The sequence below is a fragment of the Prunus mume genome, linkage group LG3, assembly GCF_029339155.1.
Source record: "Prunus mume cultivar Tortuosa linkage group LG3, ASM2933915v1, whole genome shotgun sequence".
Classification (NCBI taxonomy): domain Eukaryota; kingdom Viridiplantae; phylum Streptophyta; class Magnoliopsida; order Rosales; family Rosaceae; genus Prunus; species Prunus mume.
Window position 1 is genome coordinate 10,871,768 of NC_142700.1, and position 25,706 is coordinate 10,897,473.

Sequence of the window (25,706 nt, forward strand, 5' to 3'; positions counted from 1 at the left end):
TATCCAATTATTATATTTTGAATAAAACTAAGGAAAAAAAAAGGTCTCATACAAAAGAGCCACCACCCACCCCCACCTTTCGTCCTCATGGTGCCCTAGGCACTGCCCACACACACACACACACACACACACACACTCTCTCTCTCTCTCTCTCTCTCTCTCTCTCTCTCTCTCTCTCTCTCTCTCTAGTCCTTCTCACTCAATTCAACTACTTAATCATAACTCAATTATCTTCTCACCATGTCAATGTAGCCACCTCGCGCTCGAGCATGCCATTCGGAGTCGATTAAGGTCGGGCCCATCCAGCTTCGAGATCACAGTAGGCTTTGGGCCAGTGACGGAACATAGCTTTGGCTAACCTAGGCTACATCCCAGTTGGCTTTTAAAATACCCACCCAAAAAAAAATTATAGCCCAGCTAGCCATCCAATTGAATATCCTACCCTTATTAGGAATCCTTTGCTTGCACTGCTTTGCACAAGGGGAATAAAAGGAAAACTGCAGCCTACAACACATAGGAGAAAAAAAAGAAGAGAAAAAAGAGAATGAACACATCTGGTGGAAAAAAAGGAAAGAAAAGTAGAAGAAATGTTTTAACTGTTTCTCAGAGTTGTTGACTTTGTCACTAAACTCATATTGCACCTTTGCACACGTAAATGAATACTTTTGTTGTTGTTGCACTCACATTGAAGGCTTAACTGAAGAAGCGAACCAAGCTCCTATATTTGTCAGGTACGGTAAGCTTCTCTCAATTTGTTGATTTTGAAATTTGAGAATTTTTTTGGATTTTATTTAGTATCAATTACAGATTTGTAATTGAGACTTATGATTTATTTATCAATTAGGGATCTACAATTGGAGCTTATCAGTTTCAGTTTATGAGTTATGAATTATCAAATAGGATTTGTAATTGATTTTGGTGTTCTTGCTTATCTAATAAGTTATACTTTAACTTTATAATGTCGGATCATCCAAATATTATATGTTCCCCCCCTTGAGTGGATGTATTATTAATCTTTTGATATCAACGAAATTACATCGTACTATCGAGTTTTCTATCTACTTAGTATGTTTATATGTAAGATAAATTTAACCCAGTCAAGTTTGAAATCCTGAATCCGTCCCTGTTTCGGGCTCTCAGGAGAACAAAAAATAAAAAATAAAAAATCATCCAAAGAAGCTAGTTGCCAATTCAAAGACTTGGTAATCTATGAATCTCCGTACAACATGTACGTGTAGGCTAGCAACGAGGTCCTGTGATGACCAAGTCACGAAACCTGCATACGTGTATAGTTGACTCAATATAAAAAAGTCAAATGACAGGCAATTGGCACTGAATGTGTCATCATCGCTTCCTATATAAGTAGACATGGAGGATCAACACTAATGAAGTCATTCACAGAGCATTAGAGAAAGTTGAGTGCAGAAAAAAGGGTTGAAATGGATCCTTCTGTGTATGAGGCGGCCAGATCAGGTAATGTTGGTTTATTGAAAATAGTTAAGAAGGCTTCAACTGGATTTTTTCTTCAGAAAACGCCTAAAGGCAACAATGTTCTCCACATTGCTGCTGAATTCAAGCAAATAGATTTCTTCAAAAACACCCCACTTGATGATCATCAATGTCGTCCACTGTTTTGGGCCGCTAACAACAAGGGCAACACTCCCCTGCATGTTGCGGCCAGAGTTGGCTCCGATGAGATCGTAGAGTTCCTTATTGAACATGCAAAGAAGCCGCCGCCCACTGGAGGAACCGACTTGGAAAGCGGCCGCGAAGCTCATAAAGAGTTGCTCGAAAGGACTAATATGGAAAAGGAGACAGCATTGCATGTTGCTCTCCGGTATGGTTACCAAAGAGTGGCCCACTTACTAATCAAAGCCAATCCTGAATTGACTTGTTTAACTAACATGGTGAACGAGTCGCCGTTGTTCTTGGCTACGTCTAAGGACTATATGCAGACTGCCCATATGATTTTAAAGCACTGTCCTTCTTTCCAAGGTGTCAATGGTGTCACAGCTTTGCATGCCGTGGTAACTCACAAAAGTGAATTAGCCATAAGTAAGACTAGTGACCTTATCTATATGCTTTATTTTGATATAATATCAATTGTTGGTGGTTGATTATGTATAAACTATGTACTTTATAAAATATTTTGTTTTTTGTATATTTGTCTAAGACATGAAAAAAGATACATATTTTCTAAAATCAAACATATAATTCACGTATGTGTATCTTCTTTATGATATTTTAATTGAAGTCCATGTAAGCTATCTAACTATATTTTAATCTTTATTATGCATGCTAGAAACTTTGGAGCTTATGATCCACAAAAATGGTGATGCAATTAAAGAAGCTGATGCAATTGGATGGACTCCCTTACACTACGCAGCATTAAAAGGGAACCTTGAAGCAACCAAACTACTGTTGGAGAAAGACGATGTCTCTGCTTCTTACATGTTGGACAAATCTGGAATGTCAGCTCTTCACGTGGCGGCCTTTGCAGGTCACAAAGAAGTAATGGAAAAGCTTATTAGGCGTCACCCTGATATTTGCGATTTGGTTAACCACAAAGGTCAAACGGCTCTGCATGTTGCAGTTTTAGCTGGACAAGAAACTGTTGTCAAATATATATTGAAGGAGCCTAATCTTGCGGGAATAATACATGAAAAAGACCAAGATGGAAACACCGCTTTGCATCTAGCTGCTATTAACCAAGATTATAAAATCATGAAACTTTTGGCAGCAGACGGGAGACTGGATATTACTGCTTTCAATCGTCAACTCTTAAAGGCAGCCGACATTTTTCATAGCGGCAAACTTGAAGAACAGGTACCCCGCAATTTATATTATATCTAATCCCTTTAATCAAGGTGGTATTTTCTATATCTACTTTTAGTTTAAGAGTTAAGTAAAGAAAAAGGAGGACTTAACTTTCTTATAGTAATTTACAATGTTTTCATTAAAGAATAATGTACTTTCTTTGTGTTGTAGGGCATATGTCATGTTACTACTAAGCTTTCAAAGCTCCTGGGGAAGTCCATTGGCGTGCAATCTTTTCAACAGGGTGTCAATTTCCAATTTTGGAGATCGGAAACTTGGGAAAGAGAGGCCTCAAACGACACGCCGCAGTTGCAGATGCCGACCCTGGCTGTTAACGTTACAGCCAAGAAAGAAAAGCCACAAGTTAACGCGGAGGAGCAGCCCCTGCAGAGACGCGACACCAGGCTGCTGATAGCGACACTAATCCTAGGCATCTCATTTGCGGCTGCTATCACTGTTCCAGGAGGCACAAGACCAGACGGAAGGCCGGTTTTTCAAGGAAAACCAGCTTATTCAGTGTATTTAATCTGCAACTGGTTCTCCTTCATGGTGTCAGCTCTCACGATTTACAATGACATATTGGAAAGAAAAGTCGTTCGAATCAAAGTAGCAGCACAACTGATTCAGTGGTCCGTTTCCTCATTGATTATCGCATTCGTTGCAGCCGCGATGGCAACGGCGGCCCAAGACAACAACTGGACGACGAACTTTCAGTTTGGCATCGTTTTGGCGACTGGTTCTACTATATGTTTTTTCTGCTTTTTTTTCTCTAGGTGTTATCCAAGAACCGGTAAAGAAACTAATATCTGCCGCCGGGATCGCGTAATTTAATATATTATTTATATGCTCCACTTCAGTTCAGTAAACTGAGTTCTGTTAGTCTTGTACTGTATTTCTAATTCTGTATTATTCTGTAAAATTAAAGCCTAGATTGAACAATCTTCCCTTCATGTTCTTCTTGTGATGCTCAAACTGGTTCGAGTTAGGCTAGTTGGCCGAGACAGTGAGTGAGTCCTCCACTTTACAACCTAGTTCAAGTTCCTCTCCCTTAGTTTGATTTAGAGTACATTATCGTTGTTAAGAAAAGTGATTCCCTACCTTCCCTTACTATTTAGGTTTAACAATGCTTCATCCTCCCAAATTTCTAAGTGAACACGAAACCTCTCTATACTCTGGGAAATTTGGAAAAATAATATTTTCCTGATCAACACATGAAAAAGGTGTAGGGGCTTTTTCCTTCCAGCAGCAGATGGGCTGGGCTTGTTGCAAAAGGCAGACTGAGGAGATTGCCCCTTTTTGTTTAGGTTCGAAAATCAAGCCCCAAAATACCTCGAAAGGGCAGCAAAACCTTAGGAGATATTTTGGATAATCTTCACCAACGAGAATAATGATGACTTGTAGGTAGTTTTGGCATGCTTACAGATGGTCTTTCAGCTCAGCATGAGTGGCATGAGGCATGGAGAGCAAAACCAACATGGGTTTAGCACTAAGAGAGAAATTAGGCTTGGTTTGTGAGAAATGAAAGGGTCTAAGTAAGGGATGAGGTGTTTTGTGAGGGATTTTGACTAGAGAAAAAAGGAAAAGGAAAGGCAGGGTTCTTCCAGCAGCTGCAGAAAAAGAAAACAAATCGGAGAAGGAGATGAACAGTGCACGAATCTGAGTTTTGCAAGGTAGAGAGTAAAGCTTGCTCTCTGCAGGTTGTGGGTTGAGTTTGTTGGGTAGGGGAAGACTCAATTTATAGCTGCCGGAAATCACCATTTTTCAAGAAACCCTAATGGCTTCTACTTACTTTGGCTGAGCTTTTCTCCATTTCTCCTCCCATTCTCTGACTTCCCTTTCTTGGCAAAGATTGCTTCTGTCTATCTTCATGAATTCAGGGGATTTGGGGGCTCAACATCCCCCTTTCCCGCGGCTGTGCAATGAGAGCTTCCAATCTTGGTTTGCTGTTTTTCTTCTTTTCTTTCCTCTTCCTTGGCTGAATCTGATGAAGGAAAAGAGGTGCAAATGTATGCTGGTCCAAGGGATGCTTCTGACAGCATGCGGGATGGTATTCATCGGTTCTTTGGATGTCTTTGGCTTGGGACTGGTTTCCAGCAGCTTTGCTTTAAGGAGCCTGCCATCCACTCCTTCACGTGTTCTCTGTTTTTCAAAAGACTGAAGCTCTTGTGGGCTATTTTGGTTTTTTTCTAAGGGCCAAGATGGCTTTCTAAGCAAATGGGCTTGTTGGGCTTCTTGATTTGGGCTTATTATTTTTTGGTTGGGTTATCTCTTGGCTAGGTTATTTTGCTTGGGCTTTTGGGCTATTTTTTCTCTCTTGTGCTTACCCACATGTTTGGGCCTAAGAAATGGGCTTGAGTCTCGAGGCTCCCAAGCAACCCGAGACTTTCCATTTCTTGGTCCATCAATGGGCCTCATGTTGATTTATCACCATCCATGCCACAACCCACTCAAGCAAGCCTCGGGTCTTTTTGAGTGGCTTGGGCCCACCTAGGCTTGTAGCGTGGTTGGGTGTGAGATAACGGCATGGCATGCTTGGCATATTTTGCCTTATCGCCCTTGGGAAGGATTGTTCTTTTTTTTTTTTTTTTTTTAGCATGAGTTAATTATATTTTATCGCGAATCATAGCATGATAATTTGTTTGTTTAGCGTGGCATGTGGATTATAACTTTCATGCGATAGATCCTTTTTTCCTTTTCCCTCGTGGAAATATTGTATTGGGCTGATAGTTGCTTGGGCCCGATCCATGAATTTTTTGGGCCTCAACATTAGCCCCCTTAATTATAAGGGCCATGAAAAGGTGCTGGAATGGGCCGAATAATTAAAACCCAACCCCAAAAAATCAGATTTGTATTTGCATAGGACTCTTCTTCTTCCCGCGTGCAAAATGACGGCGTGCCATGATTGGTCCCGGTGGTTATTTGCGTTTCCAACGCCAACTGCCTTCCTCTCCTTATTTTATTATTTTTTTCTCCCTTTTCTTTCTCTTTTCTTGCACCAGACATCAATTTCCAAAATTTCCTTCTCCTTCCCACACTCCAGACCAAAACTTCCCTCTAGCTCTCCTCCCTTCGTTCCTCTTTGCTTCTCTTATGAATTCAAATATACTGAAAGAGTGAAGTCAGGCCAAAGTTATTTACCTCCACTGAGAAGAAGACCCAAGTCGAACCCAACCCCGTCGTTCCATCTTCGTTCCAAAGGAGCCCGTTTGTCGCTGCTGGAAAGGTCCTCCTTTTGTGCGGGTTTTGCCTTCAAATCCCTGATTTTCTCCTCTTTTTGGTGCATTCGACGTCATCCCTTGGAAGATTTAACAAGGTACCCTCTTTTTCCCAGTTTTCCCTTAGGTTGATTGGAGAATTTGTTGGGTTTCTCATACCCATAGATGCTGCCTTTTGTTTTGGCAGCCAAATACCAAAACCCCCCTTTTTACTTATCTTGTTTCCGCTGCAACAATAGTGCTCACGGAGTGGGTGCTAGCAAGGAAGGGCCCGCGCCATTGTCTAGATTTGTTCCTTCGTTGATTTTGCTCGAGCTGCTGGAAAGGTAATGATTTTTTTCTTGTTGGCTTGGGTTTTCTCCCCTTTTCTTCTTTTTTATTTTGCACGGGCTTCCCCTTTTGTGTGTAAAAGGCTGACTTGGCATGATGTGCTTTCCCGTTTGTTTGTTTTTTATGCAGGTATACACATCTTGGGCATAGGTGAGGATAGGTACTGGAAACCCCTGACATTTTGCTGCTGGAACCTTCAAACCCTTCAGTCTTCTTAGACTTTGGTAATAACTCTGCCAACTCTGGGTATTTTAGAATAGGTGTAGACTGATGCTTGGCGTATGTCCGATCAATTGTCACTTGTGGAGAACAATTTTTTTTTCTTGACAGAGCGGATGTTTCGTATTGCCTGGTTGAATATTCCCCCTTTTTTTTATTTGGAGAATGGACCTGCTTATCCTGCCACAGAGCAAAATTCTTGTTTGCCATGAACTTGAATTCTAAATTGCATGTTTGCTCGGACGACCATAACCAGTCGTGCCTGATACATATTGTACGTGTGCTAATTCTATCTTGCTTCTTCTTGCTTTTCTATATGCAGGTACCTATTATGGCATCCGGTAATCCACCATTTATCATAAGGGATCACCTTTATTCCATGGATGACAAGTTGAAGAGAGGGAGGCCACCTCCTCTGCTTAAGGGTGCCGACAAGGACATAATCATTGATGAAGAACCAGCGCCAGAATCTACCCCGGTGACTGACCCCGCATCTATATCAAGGTGCTGCATAGAAAGGGGTCTATTTCCGGCAGTTCCTTTGTTCTTTCAATATCCCTGCAGCACCAGCAAGGGTTGGTCGGAGTGGGTTGACCGTGAACTGAAGGACCCGTCTACCCGTGATATCCTAAGCCGGGCAGGTGTGTTGGAAGCCATCTTTGCCTCCAAGGCTTGCGACATCCATATTGAAGTCAAGACGCTTCGACATTTGGTTAGACGGTGGAGTACCGAGACACATACTTTTATTTGCTCGTGGGGAGAGTTCACTCCCACGCTTGAGGATGTAGCCAACATTTTCCGGCTCCCACTTTGCGGCAGTCAAGATCCTTTCCGCATTGCACTAACCCCGGAAGACGGGCTAAAGCTTAAGACTTTACGGAAGGGTGCTCCGACTTCTCCTAGTACTTCTCTAAGATTCAGTAATTGGATTCAGTTTTTGAACAATGACCGAGATGAGCCGTGTCGCCTTGCTGCATTCGTGTCATTGTGGCTCGGGAGATTCCTCTTTTGTGATTTTTCCCAAGATTGCTTGCATGGGAGAGTGTTTCCGTTGGCTTTGGCAATAGCACGGGGCTGCATGATTCCTTTAGCCCCCATGTTCTTAGGGCACCTATACCGCTTGCTTGACCAGATTGAGTTTCTTGAGAAGGGGGCGGCCGGAACCATAGCTGTGGAGACTTTTGTAAATTCCAGTTTTCTGCAGATCTTTTTATGGGAATGCTTCAAAGGAATAGAGGTATCTCCACTTCCTTATTCAAAGGCTGAGTCACTTTGGTTGCTTGGACGAGAACTCCTACCTGGGTAGTCTTCCTCGGATCTGTAGATGGTTCCACGCATGCAACGGAAGGGCCAAAATTTTTTAGAGCTGCTGGACGATGTTGAGAAATTCATCTTCCGTCCATACTGCGTTTTATCGGAGGGATTCAGCCATGCACCCTTTTATGCAGATTCTATTGTCTTGGTCGAGGCCCTAGCCACGCCAGGTTGCCCACTGCGTAGGGAGGCATTACTAAGCGCTGCATGTCTTCCTTTGCCCACATTTGGTGACGATCACTCGGAGGTTTCTGTGCATTATTCCCTTACCGGGTCGACGATTTGGGTTCGACCAAGGCGTGCCTTCCAGCCCCAACTATGGAGATTCCCGACCTTGCACAGGGTTTTTGGACTGGCGAGAGTGTCGGGGGACGGCAGCCTCTTGCTCTTGCTCTGGCTAGCCGGCAGCGTGTTGGTAGTCTCTCGAAGGCTTACCAAAATTATTGGAACCGCTGCTTTGCCTCATTTAGCCGATTCCATGCTGCCCATTGTGATAGATTGATTCCTACCGTCATTCATCATGCCCGCTTAGTGTCGGAAGAGAAGGCCATTTCCCTGAGCGAGAAGCGAAATCTGCCTTTTACTTCCAAAAGTGGAGAGATTGTTGGTGACTTTTCGAGGCTGAAGCGGAAGTTAGAAAGGCGGGTTCTCACAGACCGAAAAGTGTTGTTCGTGGGAAACGGAAGCGAGAGGAAGGCTGCAGCGTCGAGAAAAGGCAAACTGTAAAAGGGCCGAAAAGGTTCATCCCTAAGGTAGCGGCAAGTGGTCCTCCTAGCTCAAGAAAAATCGCCTTGCCGAGCCTTTGCAGAGACCTATAGCTTTAAGCGAGCGAGCATCAAGAGCTTCATCTCCTCGCAGTAAGTATTGCCGTTTTTTTGTGTTGCTCTCTTTGTTTCCTGCTTGTACATATAAATATACCCTTTTATCTCATTTTACAGGTACTTCCCAAGGTAAGGGTAAGGGTAAGGGGTTTTCGTGACTCCGAAACGTCGAAGCATGCGTATTCTTGAAACGCGGTTTGCTAATACCCATAAGAATAAAGGTGAAGACCCGGGACCCAAGGTAGTGGTGACGGTTGATGATAGTAGTGATGATGATGGTGACAGTGGTGCTGCGGGAACTGAGACTAACATTCATGAGCAAGAGAGCGCTCGCGATATGAGTGGCATGGACAGTGTCGACCTTGAACCGTATCGAATACCCTTCTTGCTTGTTCTACTTAGAATATTAACATTGCATACTGCCCGTTGTGTCGCATAGTTCATATTTTGCCTTTCTCCTGCAGGTTGTGCCCACCATTGAAGGTACGATAGGTGCTTCACCGGAGGTGATTTTGCCCTTCCCACTACTATCATTGAAGTTGTTCTAAACCTTCCAAAGTGCAATCTCTTCCTTCTCCTAACCCATGTACTCCTAACATGGCTGCTGACGCCTCTCCGCCACTTCCAACAGTTCCTCCTCCTATTTCTCTAATTCGAGCGCAGACATAGCTTCGCCCACTTCTTCCAGCACCTCCCTTTGCCGAGATTATTGACAATAGCCATAAGGATGGTGGTGCCTTTATCGCAGGTTCCTCAAAAGGGCATTCATTCGAGAAAGGCATGTCTTGGCGAGATTGGGAAAACTCCTACACGGCATTCAAAGCCTTTTTTGATGGTGGTGTCACCATTCTCAGATCCATTGATGAACTTCTTCCGCTTTGCCACAGATTCGATGGTTATGTGGCGTTTCAAGGTGCCCTCGTGTATCCGGAGACGGTTGAAGCTTTGAAAAGGTTTATGGATAAATACGGAAGTTTGATGGAAGCTACAGATGTCACCTCTTCTTTCTCTAGGTGCACTGCCCTTCGAGCCCTCGGCTTAGTACTTCATGGGATGGACACCATGCAACTCCTTGACATTACGGATCACAAACTACTTTGCTGGCGAGACGCGATACGTGAGGCCGTAATTCTGGTTTTCGTGTGGAATTTCTTCTCAAACTTGTGAAGAACTTAGCACGCGCGGTCTTTGGAGCACAGGCGATTCGGGTATACAATTATCGCATGACCACGATAAAGTGCGGGCTGCTGCGGACGCTTTGAATATTAAACAACAGGAGTTGGAGAATCACGGAGATGCATGCCCTTCTTCTTGCTAAGGGTATTTACATTGTGATCTTGAATGCGTGACGGAGGCGGCGACAGATTATCTCCCGGGCTTCCTTTGTTCTTTTCGGACATTCCCCATAGCCTACTGTGCACGCAGCTCATCCATTATATTCTTTTTTTATTACATATTCCAGCAGCAGCCATTTTTTTGACACACATTTTCTTTTATCGTTTGCAGATTGCCCATCCTTAGCTTGGAGACCGTTTAGCTTGGCACATGATCCTGCTTTTCTTCGTGACTCAAGGGCGCATGAACCTTCAGCATATGCAACTTTATTTTGCTTTGTTTGTAGTGTTGTTTTTTTTTGAGACTCTAACGACTGTGTCGTTATGCCTTTGTAATTTTGATATTAAACTACCGAAGCTTGTATGAATTTCCGAATGCTTGAGGCATGTTGCATATTTCCTGTGTAGATATGTATATGTACTGCTTTGTTGGCCAGAATTGTCTTTATGGACTGCTTGAAAATTTTTTTTGTTTAGAAGCAAAATCTTCGAAAGCTTCTTTTGCATGGCTTATCTAGATTCTAGGCTTGACAAAATAGCTTCCCACCTTCCCCAAAGGGTCGAACCGATATGTGCATGATTTCTACTCGGGCTTTATAAAGCTTCCAGGTGTTGCATCGTGTTGTTCCAGCATCATCCCATCTTTTGATGCCTTGGAAGAAGATAAGCCGAAGCGCTCCAGATCGGCCAGAATCGCTCCAGATCAGCGAAGCGGCTCCGATCAGCCGAATCGGCTCCCGATCAGCGAATCGGCTCCCGATCAGCCGTAATCGAAGAAATGCGAGATCAGCGAAGCGGCTCCGGATCAGCCGAATCGCTCAGATTTACACCAGAGGTCACAGAGACCTAAAAGGCCAGCCTTGTCAAATGATTACTTTGTTTACCTTGCACTGCCAATCCGTTCCAGCATCTCAAAATTGCATGTTTCTTTGCAACATGGCTTATGCCATTATTATTATTATTTTTTGCTTAAGCGTGATGCTTGGGGACCCCATCTAAGTGACTTTGCCCGGCATGTTTTACTGCTAAGTAGCATGTTTATATATACATATATAGATATGGAAAATTTGATAAAGGGTTAATAATAGTAAAGTTTTGGAGACACAGTATATATATTTTTTTCAAAATATTCCTTCATCTTCATTGCAAAAGCCCCTTGCTACCATAATGGTGCATCATACAAAAGTGTCTTTTTTTCAAAACATGAAAATAAGACAGAAGGAGTCTATTTTTTTTGACAGAGGAAAATACAAAAGTACTAGGCATAAAGTTAACTTAGCGAGTAATAGAGCTTGAGCCACTTCCCATTGACGGGGTCGGTCAGCGTGCCTTCCTTGACAGAGACCAGCGATAATAGCCGCTGCTGTGAACCTCCTTGACTGCAAACGGGCCTTCCCATTGCGGCGCAAACTTGGAAGGTCCCGACAACCTGTCTTCTCATATGCTCCGCAACTTTTAGCACGAGGTCTCCTTGCTTGAAGGCGCGAGGCTTGACTGTCCTGTTATAGGCTTGAGCTACGCCTGTGGTACAACGCTGTCCTCTTTTCGGCTTCCGCTCTTTTTTCATCCAAAGCTTCAAGATCCAGCAGGCGCCATTTCGAGCATGACTTTGTATCCCATTCAAGGTCGTTAACAATGCTGCTCAGCGGTGGGGATGGTGATCTCTACCGCGAAATGTCATCGGACCCATACACAAGCGAATAGGGCGAGAAACCTGTGGCACTTCTTGAAGAGGTGCGGTAGGCCCATAAAGCATCCGGCAGGTGAACACTCCAACCTCCCTCGTATTCATAAACCATTTTGCTTAGGATCCTCAATAAAGTCTTGTTTGTGGCTTCCGCTTGACCATTTCCTTGTGGATAATAAGGCGTGGAGCGACGATGCTTGATACCATAACCACTAAGTGTCGAGCTTACTTGCTTATTGACAAACGGGGTGCCATTGTCGGTGACAATCTTGTATGGGATCCCAAACCTACATACAATATTCTCACGGATGAAATTGGCAACGGCAGCTCCCGTGGCCTTCCGAAGAGGAACTGCCTCAACCCACTTTGTGAAATATTCGGTGGCTGTGAGGATCCATATGTAGCCGTCGGACGGTGGATGGATAGTCCCGATCAAATCAAGCCCCCAAGTATGGAAGGGCCAAGGAGTGCGCATGTCTTGCAGCAGCGTGGGAGGCTTATGACTTAAATTGGCATGAACTTGACATGTGTGACACCTCTTCACAAAGTCGTATGCATCATTCTTCATTGTAGGCCAATAGTACCCAACACTCAGCAGCTGCCGGTAAAGCTTCTTCATTCCTTGGTGTTCACCACATTCTCCAGCATGAATCTCTTGCATGACTTGTTGTGCCTCTGACTTTCCCAAGCATTTTAATGGCTCACCATTAAACCCCTTACGGTAAAGAGTTGAACCATCTATGAAGTATCTTTTCATTGTCCTTTTGAGCTTGCGTGCATACTTGGGATTGGTTGGCAAGACTCCATTGATGAAGGATGCCAAGTATGGAGCCCTCCAATCCTCCGCAAACGAGACGGTGAATGATTCCTCGGTGAAAGGTATCTTTGCACACTTGGGACAATTGGCTTGTATTTCAGCTGCTTGTTTCCTCATTTCTGGCCAGTAATACCCCTTGCGCTGCAGCGCCGGTACAAGCTGATTATTGGCTCCAAATTGCAAGTGACCTCATGTACCTCTTGAAGCTTCTCCTGTGCTTCGTTATCCCTATGCATGGTCAAAATACCTCCCGAAAGGCGTCTGTACAGTTCCCCAAAGATGATCGCATAATCCTTCAATTCTTTGATGTTGCTTCCCTTGCCTATTTTTTCTTTCACAAGCTTCCTCCAGTCATCCTCTTCCAGCTGCTCCTCTTGAGCCATTGCTTCAACCACTGGCATGTCCTTCTTGATTACTGCAATATTGGGCTGTTCTTTAATGAATGAGAGCCTCGACCCCAAAGTGGCCAATGCATCAGCATATCTATTAGTGACTCCTGGGATATGTTCCAACACAACTTGTTTGAATGAACGATAAGCCTTTCAGGTACGATATGGTGCCAATGCTGGTTCCTTCACGACGAAATTTCCTTGTAATTGACTCAGCACCAAGTTTGAATCCCCAATAATTTTAATTCTTTCGACACCCATTTCCCTTGCTGTAGACATCCCTGCAATAAAAGCTTCGTACTCCGCCGTATTGTTTGTGCATGGGAAATTTAGCTTGAATGAGAGGGTCGTGGCTTGCCCCTCGGGATTGACAAGCACCACACCTACCCCTCCACCCTTCGATGTAGAAGACCCATCGAAGTAGAGGGTCCATGATTTCGCCTTTGTGATTACGGCAACTATTTCCGGCAGCTCCCCCAGAACTTCCTTAGAGATTGTCGATTCTTCAACTTCGGGAAATAGAGCCAACATGTCAATCACGGCCTGCCCTTTGATAGCTTTTGGGGTGGTGCAGGTGATATCAAACTCGACAGTTGTAGCAACCAGCGTGCAAGGCGTCCGGACAATACCGGCCTTATAAGCAAATATCTTACGGATCGACTTCACCATGAGATGTAGCTTGTGAGCAAGGAAGTAATGCCGCAAGCGCTGGCAGCATAGACAAGAGCAAGGCACAAAAGTTCAGTTTTCGGATATCTTACTTCAGATCCCCTTAGTTGCCTACTTACGTAATAAATAGGACTTTCTTCCACACTGTGATCATCTTGAGCAAGTAAGGCCCCAACCGCTGTGTTTGTTGCAGCCAAATAAAGCTTGAGAGGAAGCCCCGGAATAGGTGCTTTCATAGTGGGCAGCTTGGTGATTATTTGTTGCACCTTCTTGTAAGCTTCTTGGCACTTCTCACTCCATTCATACGGCTTGCCTTTCTTGAGCAATGGAGTAAAAGCACTCATGGTGGCAGCAAGACCTGGGATAAAGCGCCGAATATACGATAATCTTCCCATAAAGCTTTTCAATTCTTTTGGGTTTTTAGGCGGTGCAAGGGAATTTATGGCTTTAGTCTTTTCAGGATCCACGTCTATGCCACGCTGGTGTACTTGAAACCCCAAGAATTTACCGGATGAAACCCCGAACGCACACTTCTTTGGATTCATCTTCAAACCGTACAGCCGACACCTTTCCAAAGCACTCTCCTCAAAGCTTCCTGATGGCCTTCTCTGGTTTTGGACTTCACCACAAGGTCATCCACATAATCTTCGACTTCTTTTCCCATCATGTCGTGAAACACCGCTGTCATGGCTCTTTGGTAAGTGGCGCCAGCATTTTTAAGGCCGAATGGCATGATGTATAATAAAAATTCCTATATGGTGTTCGAAAGGCTGTCTTCTCGGCATTCTTGGGAGACATCTTGATCTGATTGTAGCCACTAAACCCATCCATAAATGACAACAAGCCTTGACCCGAGGTCGAATCAATTAAGATATCCATGTTAGGCGTGGGAATTCATCCTTTGGGCAGGCTCGGTTGAGATCTCGATAGTCCGTGCATACTCTGATCACACCGGTTTTCTTTTTCACAGGGACAATATTTGCTAGCCACGTAGGATGCTTGATTGGCTTAATAAATCCGGCAGCTAACAACTTTTCAATTTCCACCTTGATTTGCTTCTCAACCTCAGGATGAAAATTCCTTCTTGGCTGCACGATAGGTTTTGCACCAAGCTCAATATTCAAAGTATGACTTACTAAGCTTGGGTTTAAGCCAGGCATTTCCTCATAGCTCCAAGCGAATACATCTCGAAATTCCTTTAGCAAAGATACCAAAGCCGCCCTCTCCTCGCTTGTTAAATGAACACTTATGGAAATGGGCCTTGGGGTAGAGGGATCCTCACTCAAATCAATTGTTTCCTGCTGGCTCTGCTGCCGATCCATCTTGCATGTGTCTGGGTGCTGCCATTGGTTCTTGGAAAACACAAGGCATGGGTGCCTTGTTGTCGGAACTTCCACAACCATTTGCTTGCATTACTTTCCCTCCATACTCGGGGCTTTCCCGTAAGACACGGTCAAGCCCCCAACCCCGTCATAAGCGGTACACAGACGCCCATCGGGCAGCGTCACCTTTGAGCATTGGGGATGATCATAGGCGTGGTTGTTGACTTCCGAGTGCCTCTTTCTCTCTTGATCAACAATGGTGATGAGCTCCTCATTGCTTAAATCACGAATTTCAGTCCACGAGGGAAGGTAGATCCCGAAATCCTTGGATGGATTGCTTCAAAGACTTTGTGCATTCAGTGTAGAATTCCGCCTCGGAGTAGTGGGCTTCATCCTTGTTGAACGGTGCTTGATTTCCAGGTATGCGTAGCGGCCTCAGCCCAATCCTTCCTTTTACGCATTGATGATAAGTAGAGACCACGAGCTTATGCTTGTTGAGCCATGGCCTTCCAAGCAAAGCATGGTAAGCCACATCCACATCTACAACATAGAACTTAGTAAGTGACCGAATTGGCCCGACCTTCAAATGTACTTGAAGATGCCCGACCGTGACCTCACTCTTATTCCCGAAACCACTGATGTTTGTTTGTGATTGAACAATTTTGGACAATGGGATACCAGCTGCCGTAAGCACAGACAGAGGTAATATGTTGACAGAGGAACCCGTGTCTACCAAAGCTCTCCTTATGAACACATCATTGATTTGTCCCTCCAAGTAAAGCGGCCTCCTATGGTCCGGGTATGGAACTTCCATGTCTTCGTCCGTAAAGACGATAACATTGTCATTTCCCAAGAATGACCCTTGTGGTTGAGTTGTAAAGCATTGAGAATTAGACTCCTCAGAGATATTCATCAGGGCTACAGCAGCCGCTTCTCTTGCTTGAGGCCCGAAGCCAAGTTGGTCAAAGAGTGATTTGAACTTTGGGTTTCTTTGAAGGACCGTGAAGTCAGGCCCTGTTTCATGCTTAAATAACGTTCCATCACACTTGTTTGACTTAGTGATATTATGAAATGTCACGGCAGCCTTCTCTACGATAAAGCCCCGAGTAGCGTTCTTGGCATGTCCAAAACAAAAATTTCATTTCTGCAGCTGTTACCCCATCCATCAGCGAGTGGCCATGGTGTGTTGTAACTTGAAGGCCTCGAATATTTACACCAATATGCCTTCTCCATGTTTCCGCAAGGTTCCCATATAGCTTCCGGCGGCTTTGGGTCATTCCTCCAAGGGTGGCACAATTCATCATCATCAAGCAAATCACCGGAGCATGTAATGACAGCGGCTACTTCCTTTCCCCTTCGTTTTGGCAAGGGGTCCTCGTCAATCGTTTGCTTCCTAGAGGGAAGTTCGAGGACTCCCTCATGTATTTTGGCGTGTAAAATCTTCCTCAGACTCTGGCAGGCAGTGGTTGGATGCCCCACAAATTGATGATAACGGCAGTACCTAGGATCATTCTTTTCCTCTCGAGTAGGAACCTTGTAGGGTCTGACAGGTTTGATTACGCCATCAGCAATCATTGTGTCAAGGATAGCATGAAATTCTTCATCTTTGCATGGTAGTGGTGGATACGTCTCTCTATCCTTCCGTTTGCGTGAATTGTAGTCGTTGGATGGCTTATCATCTATTGCTAATGTCTGATGCACTTCCTTCTTCTCATTCCTCCAAGTCCTTTGTCCTGGTGGCTTGACAGACATGCTCGTCTTCCTCACAGCTTCCAGCAGCCGAGAAAATTGACTAATGCCAATATTCTCCAAATACACTCTATAATCTGCCACGATATTGCTGATGCAAATTTCAACAAGCGCCTCCTCGTCTTTCTCATCATAGCAATCCAATGCCAGGTCCCGGAACCTGCGTACAAAGTCCACGGGATCCTCACCATGCTTCTGGCGAGTGTTGTTGAGTTGAGTGGTGGTGACTCGTTCTTCATGCTGGAAATACTTCTTACGAACTCGCTTGCGACTTTCCCAGGAATGAATAGAGCCTGGTGCCAACGTTGTATACCATGTGTAAGCACGATCGGTGAGGCTCTTTGAAAATTCTCTAAGTCGAAGATTATGATCACCAGCATATGGTCCCAAGGCATCGATGAAGCGATTGACATGCTCCTTCGGGCTCCCCTTCCTTCCATCAAAGAGGACAAAGGTTGGTGCTTCGTAGTCTTTAGGATATGGCTGCTGGAGCAAGCTTGATGGATACGGCGGCTGAGGAAGATACTTCCAATCTTCCCGACTTCGACTCGGCTCCTTTTCCGGCATGGCGACAACGTCCTCTGAGTGGCGAAAGATGGTCCCTTTGCTCGGACTCCTTTCCGGCAGCAGCAGATTCCTCTTGTGGGTGTTTTTCGTTCACTTCACTTGGCTTCGGAGCCGAATTTTTGAGTTCTTTTATCATCTCTGCCATCTCCCTCTGAGTCTCACCCATAGCATGAATGGCTGTAACAAGGTCTGTGAGGGTAAAAGTTCTCTCACTTGCACGTTCTTCTTCTCTGGAAGAGGCATGTTGCCTTGATTACAGTCAGCATGGCTTGGCCCATCCTGGGAAGTCATGTTGTTGCTTCTGGTTTTCTTCCTTGGAGGCATTGATGAAGATAATGACTTAATCCCCAGCAGAGTCGCCAATTTATGTAGGGGCTTTTTCCTTCCAGTGCAGATGGGCTGGGCTTGTTGCAAAAAGCGGATGAGGAGATTGCCCTTTTTGTTTAGGTTCGAAAATCAAGCCCCAAAATACCTCGAAAGGGCAGCAAAACCTTAGGAGATATTTTGGATAATCTTCACCAACGAGAATAATGATGACTTGTAGGTAGTTTTGGCATGCTTACAGATGGTCTTTCAGCTCAGCATGAGTGGCATGAGGCATGGAGAGCAAAACCAACATGGGTTTAGCACTAAGAGAGAAATTAGGCTTGGTTTGTGAGAAATGAAAGGGTCTAAGTAAGGGATGAGGTGTTTTGTGAGGGATTTTGACTAGAGAAAAAAGGAAAAGGAAAGGCAGGGTTCTTCCAAAGAAAAAAGAAAACAAATCGGAGAAGGAGATGAACAGTGCACGAATCTGAGTTTTGCAAGGTAGAGAGTAAAGCTTGCTCTCTGCAGGTTGTGGGTTGAGTTTGTTGGGTAGGGGAAGACTCAATTTATAGCTGCCGGAAATCACCATTTTTCAAGAAACCCTAATGGCTTCTACTTACTTTGGCTGAGCTTTTCTCCATTTCTCCTCCCATTCTCTGACTTCCCTTTCTTGGCAAAGATTGCTTCTGTCTATCTTCATGAATTGGGATTTGGGGGCTCAACATCCCCTTTCCCCGGCTGTGCAATGAGAGCTTCCAATCTTGGTTTGCTGTTTTTCTTCTTTTCTTTCCTTTTCCTTGGCTGAATCTGATGAAGGAAAAGAGGTGCAAATGTATGCTGGTCCAAGGGATGCTTCGACAGCATGCGGGATGGTATTCATCGGTTCTTTGGATGTCTTTGGATTGGGACTGGTTTCCAGCAGCTTTGCTTTAAGGAGCCTGCCATCCACTCCTTCACGTGTTCTCTGTTTTTCAAAAGACTGAAGCTCTTGTGGGCTATTTTGGTTTTTTTCTAAGGGCCAAGATGGCTTTCTAAGCAAATGGGCTTGTTGGGCTTCTTGATTTGGGCTTATTATTTTTTGGTTGGGTTATCTCTTGGCTAGGTTATTTTGCTTGGGCTTTTGGGCTATTTTTTCTCTCTTGTGCTTACCCACATGTTTGGGCCTAAGAAATGGGCTTGAGTCTCGAGGCTCCCAAGCAACCCGAGACTTTCCATTTCTTGGTCCATCAATGGGCCTCATGTTGATTTATCACCATCCATGCCACAACCCACTCAAGCAAGCCCCGGGTCTTTTTGAGTGGCTTGGGCCCACCTAGGCTTGTAAGCGTGGTTGGGTGCAAGATAACGGCATGACATGTTGCTTGGCATATTTTGCCTTATCGCCCTTGGGAAGGATTGTTTTTTTTTTTTTTTTTGTTTTTTTTTTTGTTTTAGCATGAGTTAATTATATTTTATCGCGAATCATAGCATGATAATTTGTTTGTTTAGCGTGGCATGTGGATTATAACTCGCATGCGATAGATCCTTTTTTCCTTTTCCCTCGTGGAAATATTGTATTGGGCTGATAGTTGCTTGGGCCCGATCCATGAATTTTTTGGGCCTCAACAAAAGGCTTTTAGCCTATCTTTCAAATCGAAAGATGGGCTAAAAGTCTTTAACATGCCCATAACTTTGCTAGTTTTCAAAGTGTTTTCCCATACTTCGCGCTCTTTATAATATCTTTCATTTAGCGTTAAAATTAGGGAGTTTCACTAAAACACCCTAAATGGGAGTTGAAATTATAAAAAAACCTAAGCACTATTTAAACATATAAACACACCCAAAACCCATTATTACACACACTCAAAACCCATTTATAAACACACCCAAAAAGTTGACTTTGGGGTTGATTTTGGGTATGTTTCTATATTTAAATAGTGCTTGGGTTTTTTTATAAATACATGTCTAGGATTGGTTTATTTATAAATTTGTATTAAAATTATTGAGAAGTTTCTGAAGTGGCCTATTAACTAAACAGTAGTTGGATGACATATTGAGCAAGTGTCATAGAAGTTAGCGACGAGGAAGTTTTGTGTTGATCGCTCAGAAACTTCTTGTCTATTAATTTACTCAAGTTGACTGTAAGACAATTTGAATCGAGCGAGAGAGTTCAATATTAATTAAGTACTTCAACTAGCCATGTGGATTCTTTCCTGGCAAGGTGTCATTTTCAAAAGCCAATTTCTATTTAAACCCCACATTTCTATTTAAGTGTCACTTCAAATTATTCCCATTGGACCAAGTCCAGTTGATATTTTTGTCAATATCTTCCAACTTTTTGTTATAGCATTTGCTCTCATCCCCGTCGTTACGTTTGTATATCAAAAACTCAGGGAGAGACAAGTCAGTAACCGAGTAATTTAGAAGCGTCACTTCAAATTATTCCCCTTGGACCAAGTCCAGTTGATATTTTGTCAATATCTTCCAACTTTTTGTTATAGCATTTGCTCTCATCCCCGTCGTTACGTTTGTATCTCAAAAACTCAGGGAGAGACAAGTCAATAACCGAGTAATTTAGAAGCGTCACTTCAAATTATTCCCATTGGACCAAGTCCAGTTGATATTTTTGTCAATATCTTCCAACTTTTTGTTATAGCATTTGCTCTCATCCCCGTCGTTACGTTTGTATGTCAAAAACTCAGGGAGAGACAAGTCAGTAACCGAGTAATTTAGAAGCGCCACTTCAAATTATTCCATTGGACCAAGTCCACTTGATATTTTTGTCAATATCTTCCAACTTTTTGTTATAGCATTTGCTCTCATCCCCGTCGTTATCGATAATATCGCGATATAAAACTGAAAAATAAATGAAAATTGTTGAGAAATGGCTGTTTTACGCACAAGGGGACTCCTAGAGTGCCTTATCCAACATGCTGCGGACGAGTTTGTTAATAAAGCTACGACATGTAATATTTATATGGTCTTTAAAATTTCTGCAAGCTAATATTATCTAGGATAAATTTCCATTACAAAAAAAAAATCCCTAATGATAAATTTAGGCATATGTTTAATGTTATTTATTATTTTATTATGGAGTTGTATTTTTTTGTTTTTGGTTATATATTATGGAGTTGTATTATTATTCACTATTGAGTTTTAATATTGTTCATTATATGTGATACTAAGTTTTAACGAATTCTTTCTATGTGGTATTAAGTTACTCATATATATATATATATATATATATATTTTCCAAGCTCATATATCTTATCATATGTAATATATTGTAGTAAATTATTATAACTAAAAAATTATGGTGTGTTTAATTTTCTTTCACTAATTAACTACATATTTTCTAAAGATATAGTGTTTGTCAGGTCGCTACATAATCAACTTAAATCACTCAAACCCACCATGCCATGCATTTTATTCCATTTTTTTGCTATAAAATAATAGACAATTGACTAAATAAAAATTCTCTAAAGTTACAATAAAAATTTCCAAGTTCTCAAAATTTCCGTGATTTTTATTCAATTTTTATCGATATCGATATTTCCTCGATATTTCCATTGATATATCCGTGTTTTTGGACCATCGATATTTCCGAAACTCTAGATATTTTAGACCTTGGCCCAAACAACCTTGGAATATCCAAATCAGAAAAATAAATCATCAGCAATTATGAACAACAGAAAAAAGGCTATAAAGCAATTATGTCCTCTGTCATTGATGCTAAATTAATAATGACTAAAATGTGACAGGCAATAGGCTACAAATGTTGTCATATATAAGGATCGACATCTAAGTGAACAAGGTTATTTCAGGACCCGTCCCGAATTTTCCCGGAACCCGAGACGAACCTGCAGAATTCGACATCACCCGATGTTGGGCTCACTTAAAACTATAACCTCTTTCTCTTAAAGAGTAAGGGCACGAGACTTTCTGCGAAATTTGTGAGTCTCCTGTAAATTAAACATTCCCCAAAATTTTCACCTGCATAAAACACTTTTTTTTATAACCCAACCGGCAGTATGCACAATATAATTTCATACAATTTACATAAACGGCCTCCGACTTTCAAATGATTCTAACAGAACTGCCAACAATGTTCTTAAATCAACTTAATGCATAAAAAATGCATATATCAAACTCAAATTTGTTTATGCACGCCTATTGCATTCAACCTGAGATAACTTCCCCAAATACCCGATATGCGAGGTTTTAACCTCCTAATAAAATCGAAATCCACAAATTAACAACATTCCCTCAATCCAACGAAATAATAAGAATTTAATCAATCAAGCCCCATTTCCAAACAAGTTTCAGGACCAACGACAGGGTCTAAGTTTAGCCCGCGGCTGCACCTAGGCGCTATCCTAGGCTGCCTACGTACCCTTACTAAAAGATCAAGCCACACATGGTTCTTTCTCTAAAACCATTTTTGTCTAAATCACAACTCAACAATACTCACAAACTCTCCCCATACGCCGGAACATCCAAAGTCACACATGGGGCCTGTCCGCACGCCGGATAATCCTACGACGCGTGGGACCTCATCAACATACCACATAATCCCCTCATATGCCGATACTACAACCAACGCCACATATGAGGTCTGTCAACACGCCGGCTACTCCTACGACATGTGCGACCTCAACACAACATCAATATCCCCATATGCGGTCGATGACCAACGCCGCATATGAGGGTCATCAACATGCCGGCTACTCCTACAACACGTGCGACCTCAACACAATATCAATATTCCTCATATGCCGGTACAATGACCAACGCCGCATATGGGGTCTGCCAACATGTCTGGCTACTCTTACAACACGTGCGACCTCAACACAATATCTATATCCCTCATATGTTGGTACAACGATCAACGCCGCATATGGGGTCTGTCAACACACTGACTACTCCTACGACATGTGTGACCTCAACACAACATCAATATTCCCCATATGCCGGTATGACGACCAATGCCGCATATGAGGTCTGCATCAACACGCCGGCTACTCCTACGACACGTGAGACCTCAACACAATATCAATATCCCCTATATGCCGGTACGACGACCAACGCCGCATACGGGGTATGTCAACACGCCGACTACTCCTACGACACGTGCGACCTCAACACAACATCAATCTCCCCATATGCTGGTACGACGACCAGCGCCGCATATGAGGTCTGTCAACAGCTGGCTACTCCTATGACACGTGCGACCTCAACACAAAATCAATATCTCCCATATGCCGGTACGATGACCAACGCTGCATATGGGGTTTGTCAACACGCCGGCTACTCCTAGGACACGTGCGACCTCAACACAACATCAATATCCCCATATGCCGGTACGACGACCAACGCCGCATATGTAATCTGTCAACACGTCGGCTACTCCTACGACACGTGCGACCTCAATACAAGATCAATGTCTCCCATATGCCGGTACGACGACCAACGCCGTATATGGGGTCTGTCAATACGCCGGCTACTCCTAAGACATGTGCGACCTCAACACAATATTAATATATCCCATATACCGATACGACGACCAACGCCGCATATGGGGCCGTCAACACGCCGGCTATTCCTACGACACGTGTGACCTCACATTCACAGGGTGGTACTTATACGGGGTAATCAAACACAATTTATAAAATAATATATATATATATATATAAGTTCCACTATGCAAAACCTCAACCCCGTTATAGCATCCGATAATTCCCCAATTAAAAAAATAATAAATTAATATCCTAAATCCCACATAACCCACAAAACTAAACAACGCTCAAGACCTGTCACTATGGTCCTTATAATCCTCCTAGGGAGGTAAACTACCTCGGAAGACTCAAGGTCAACCAAGGGTCAAACTACTCACACTTGGTCAACCGGGCCCATAGGGCCCACGACCTCCAAATTCCGATCCGAAATTTTCTATAGGTTCTACAAGGCTTAGGACACACGTCCTGCAAGTTTGGTCAGATCAGACGGTCAGATTGCTCACGATCGCACGGTCGGACGGTTACTAAAACACTAGCCATAGGGTTGACATTTTCGGAGTATCCGAGATTCCGTTTTACGATCCGTCGAATCCTACACGATCCTTAGGATGTCCAGATTAACTTATAACAAACTCAAGACCATCCAACGGTCCAAACCTATCGAACCAGAATAACGCGCAATAGGCGATATCCGTTCGAAACTCTAACGGTACTCAAATAGAAATCCGAGCACGCCTACGCACTCGTGGGTGCCTTGAGTAATTTTCGGTGGCCTGAAAAATCCAAATCGCCGGCCAAGCTTCCTATCCTAGGTGTAAAACCCCATTTTGAGTCACTTTTGTTCTTGGACATACCCCGAAAAATGGCCGGAAGTGGCCGGAATCGCGATCCAACAACCGGCCGAACCCTAACTCGAAAATCAAACCTCCCAGGCTAGAAATTGATACAATCCTACCCAACCATCAGTTAGAACTCGAGGAATAGATGAATTTCCATACCTGGATTGCCAAAAATGGCCGCCGGATGACGGAGATCAAAGTGGCGGTTTCGATCAAAATCGGGCCTTGCTCTTCGTTTTTCAGAGAAATCATAGCGGTGGTGGCGGGGTGGGGTAGGAAGATGACGGCGGCGGTCATTTTGGTACCGCCTCATTAACTTTGGTGGCGGATGAGCGAAGGCCAAAAGCGTGGCGGTTGTAGTGGTCGTCGCGAGAGAGAAGAGAGAGAGAGGGCGCGAGGAGAGAGAGAGAAGCTAGGGCATTTCTGACTTTTATAAAAAATCCCTTTTCAAAATAATTACGATTGTGCCACTGAGTTTGATTTGATCGTAACTCTCTCGTTACAACCCCGATTCGAGCCCACTACGTGTCTACGGACTCATATCACCGTGCTCTACGCAACGGTACAATCAAAATTCCCAATTTCCTTCCTGATCAAAAAGTCAACTTTAAACCTAATAAAATATTCTATGGGCAAAATGGTCCTTTTATATGAATAAATTAATATTCACCAATTTATTTAGGACCGGGTCGTTACAGGTTACACAATTTCTCTATGTTTTGGCGGCTGTTTGATACTTCTACTTTAAATTTGTGGAATCGCTTGGGGTACTCTGTCAGTGTGCCACTTTTCCAGAACAAATCAGCGTGATTTCGAGAAACCAAAAGCTCCGGCGAACAATACATCGGCCAAAATCACAAACACAAGAGAGACGCCTAAATTCTATTCAGATTGTGAGATGGAACAACGCGATACCACACTACTGGTAAGTTGATCTAGTCACTGCTAAGTTGATGCAGTTTGGTCTTCTTTTATAAGTCTAGGTTGTTATCAACAATTTTCACTACGAATTACAAGAAAAAAGGAAGGAACCTTTCCTCAAGACAACATATAAGTCGTCAACAATTTTCACTATGAATGATAGTCTTCATTTAACTCAATTACCCTTAGATCCTGTGCTTAACTATCTTAGCTATCTTTAACTTCTGATCCAATTATGCAAGTGATATGGAAATCTAAAGACCTAGTTACCAAACAATAAATAAATTAGAGTGCTGCCCTTTTTCTCTTTATTACATGAGGTTTTGAAGGTATGATCTCTCACCACTTAAAAGATGAGGTACATATGCCAGCTATGGGCGCTTTTGATCAGCTTTTTTCTTCTTTGATTAGCGGAATCTTGGCTTTATTAATTTCATTTTATTATCTATTTCTAGTACCACCAGGAGCATAGGAAACGTCCTACTTGATATGCTAGCATTGGAACTTCCTCGATCCCACGGTACGGGGAGGCCTAGGTAGGTGTACTTAACCATCACTGAAAAGTCCAGACCAAGCGACTGTTCATGCTACAATGGTCTTTTAAAATAAACCGAATGACACATCATGAATATAGCGATTGGTTGTTTACAATGCTCTATATTTTACTGAGAATGTTAACTTTGTTGTTTAATTTAAAAAGTCAACCTTTCAAGCCTTGATCTTTTCAGACAGCTGTTATTATGCCGGTAAACCTCTAGTGTGCGATCGAACATACCATGAACAATGTACTTTTTTTAATTTAAGAAGTCAACCATTTACTTAGTTGTTTGTTTCTGAAATTCCACATATATATGTTCTGCAGAGAGAGATAGAGAAAGAGAGAAAGTTTAAAGCC

General features: G+C 43.2%; 1 protein-coding gene across 1 annotated transcript; it reads left to right on the forward strand.

The window, feature by feature from the left end:
- The first annotated feature begins 1,439 nt into the window (after positions 1-1,439).
- Positions 1,440-19,959, forward strand: LOC103325923 (protein ACCELERATED CELL DEATH 6-like). The gene is made up of 5 exons (XM_089048685.1): positions 1,440-2,055; positions 2,303-2,826; positions 2,989-3,495; positions 15,829-15,853; positions 19,811-19,959. The coding sequence occupies exons 1-5, from the start codon at positions 1,440-1,442 to the stop codon at positions 19,957-19,959; spliced, it is 1,821 nt and encodes a 606-aa protein (XP_088904811.1).
- Positions 19,960-25,706: the final 5,747 nt, after the last annotated feature.

What these genes read in the sequence shown, in the direction of transcription:
- LOC103325923 (XM_089048685.1), top strand. Translation starts at nt 1,440, where the DNA reads ATGGATCCTTCTGTGTATGAGGCGGCCAGATCAGGTAATGTTGGTTTA. An exon ending in CAAAAGTGAATTAGCCATAA is followed by an intron (nt 2,056 to 2,302) that starts GTAAGACTAGTG and finishes TATGCATGCTAG; the next exon opens with AAACTTTGGAGCTTATGATC. An exon ending in GCGGCAAACTTGAAGAACAG is followed by an intron (nt 2,827 to 2,988) that starts GTACCCCGCAAT and finishes TTTGTGTTGTAG; the next exon opens with GGCATATGTCATGTTACTAC.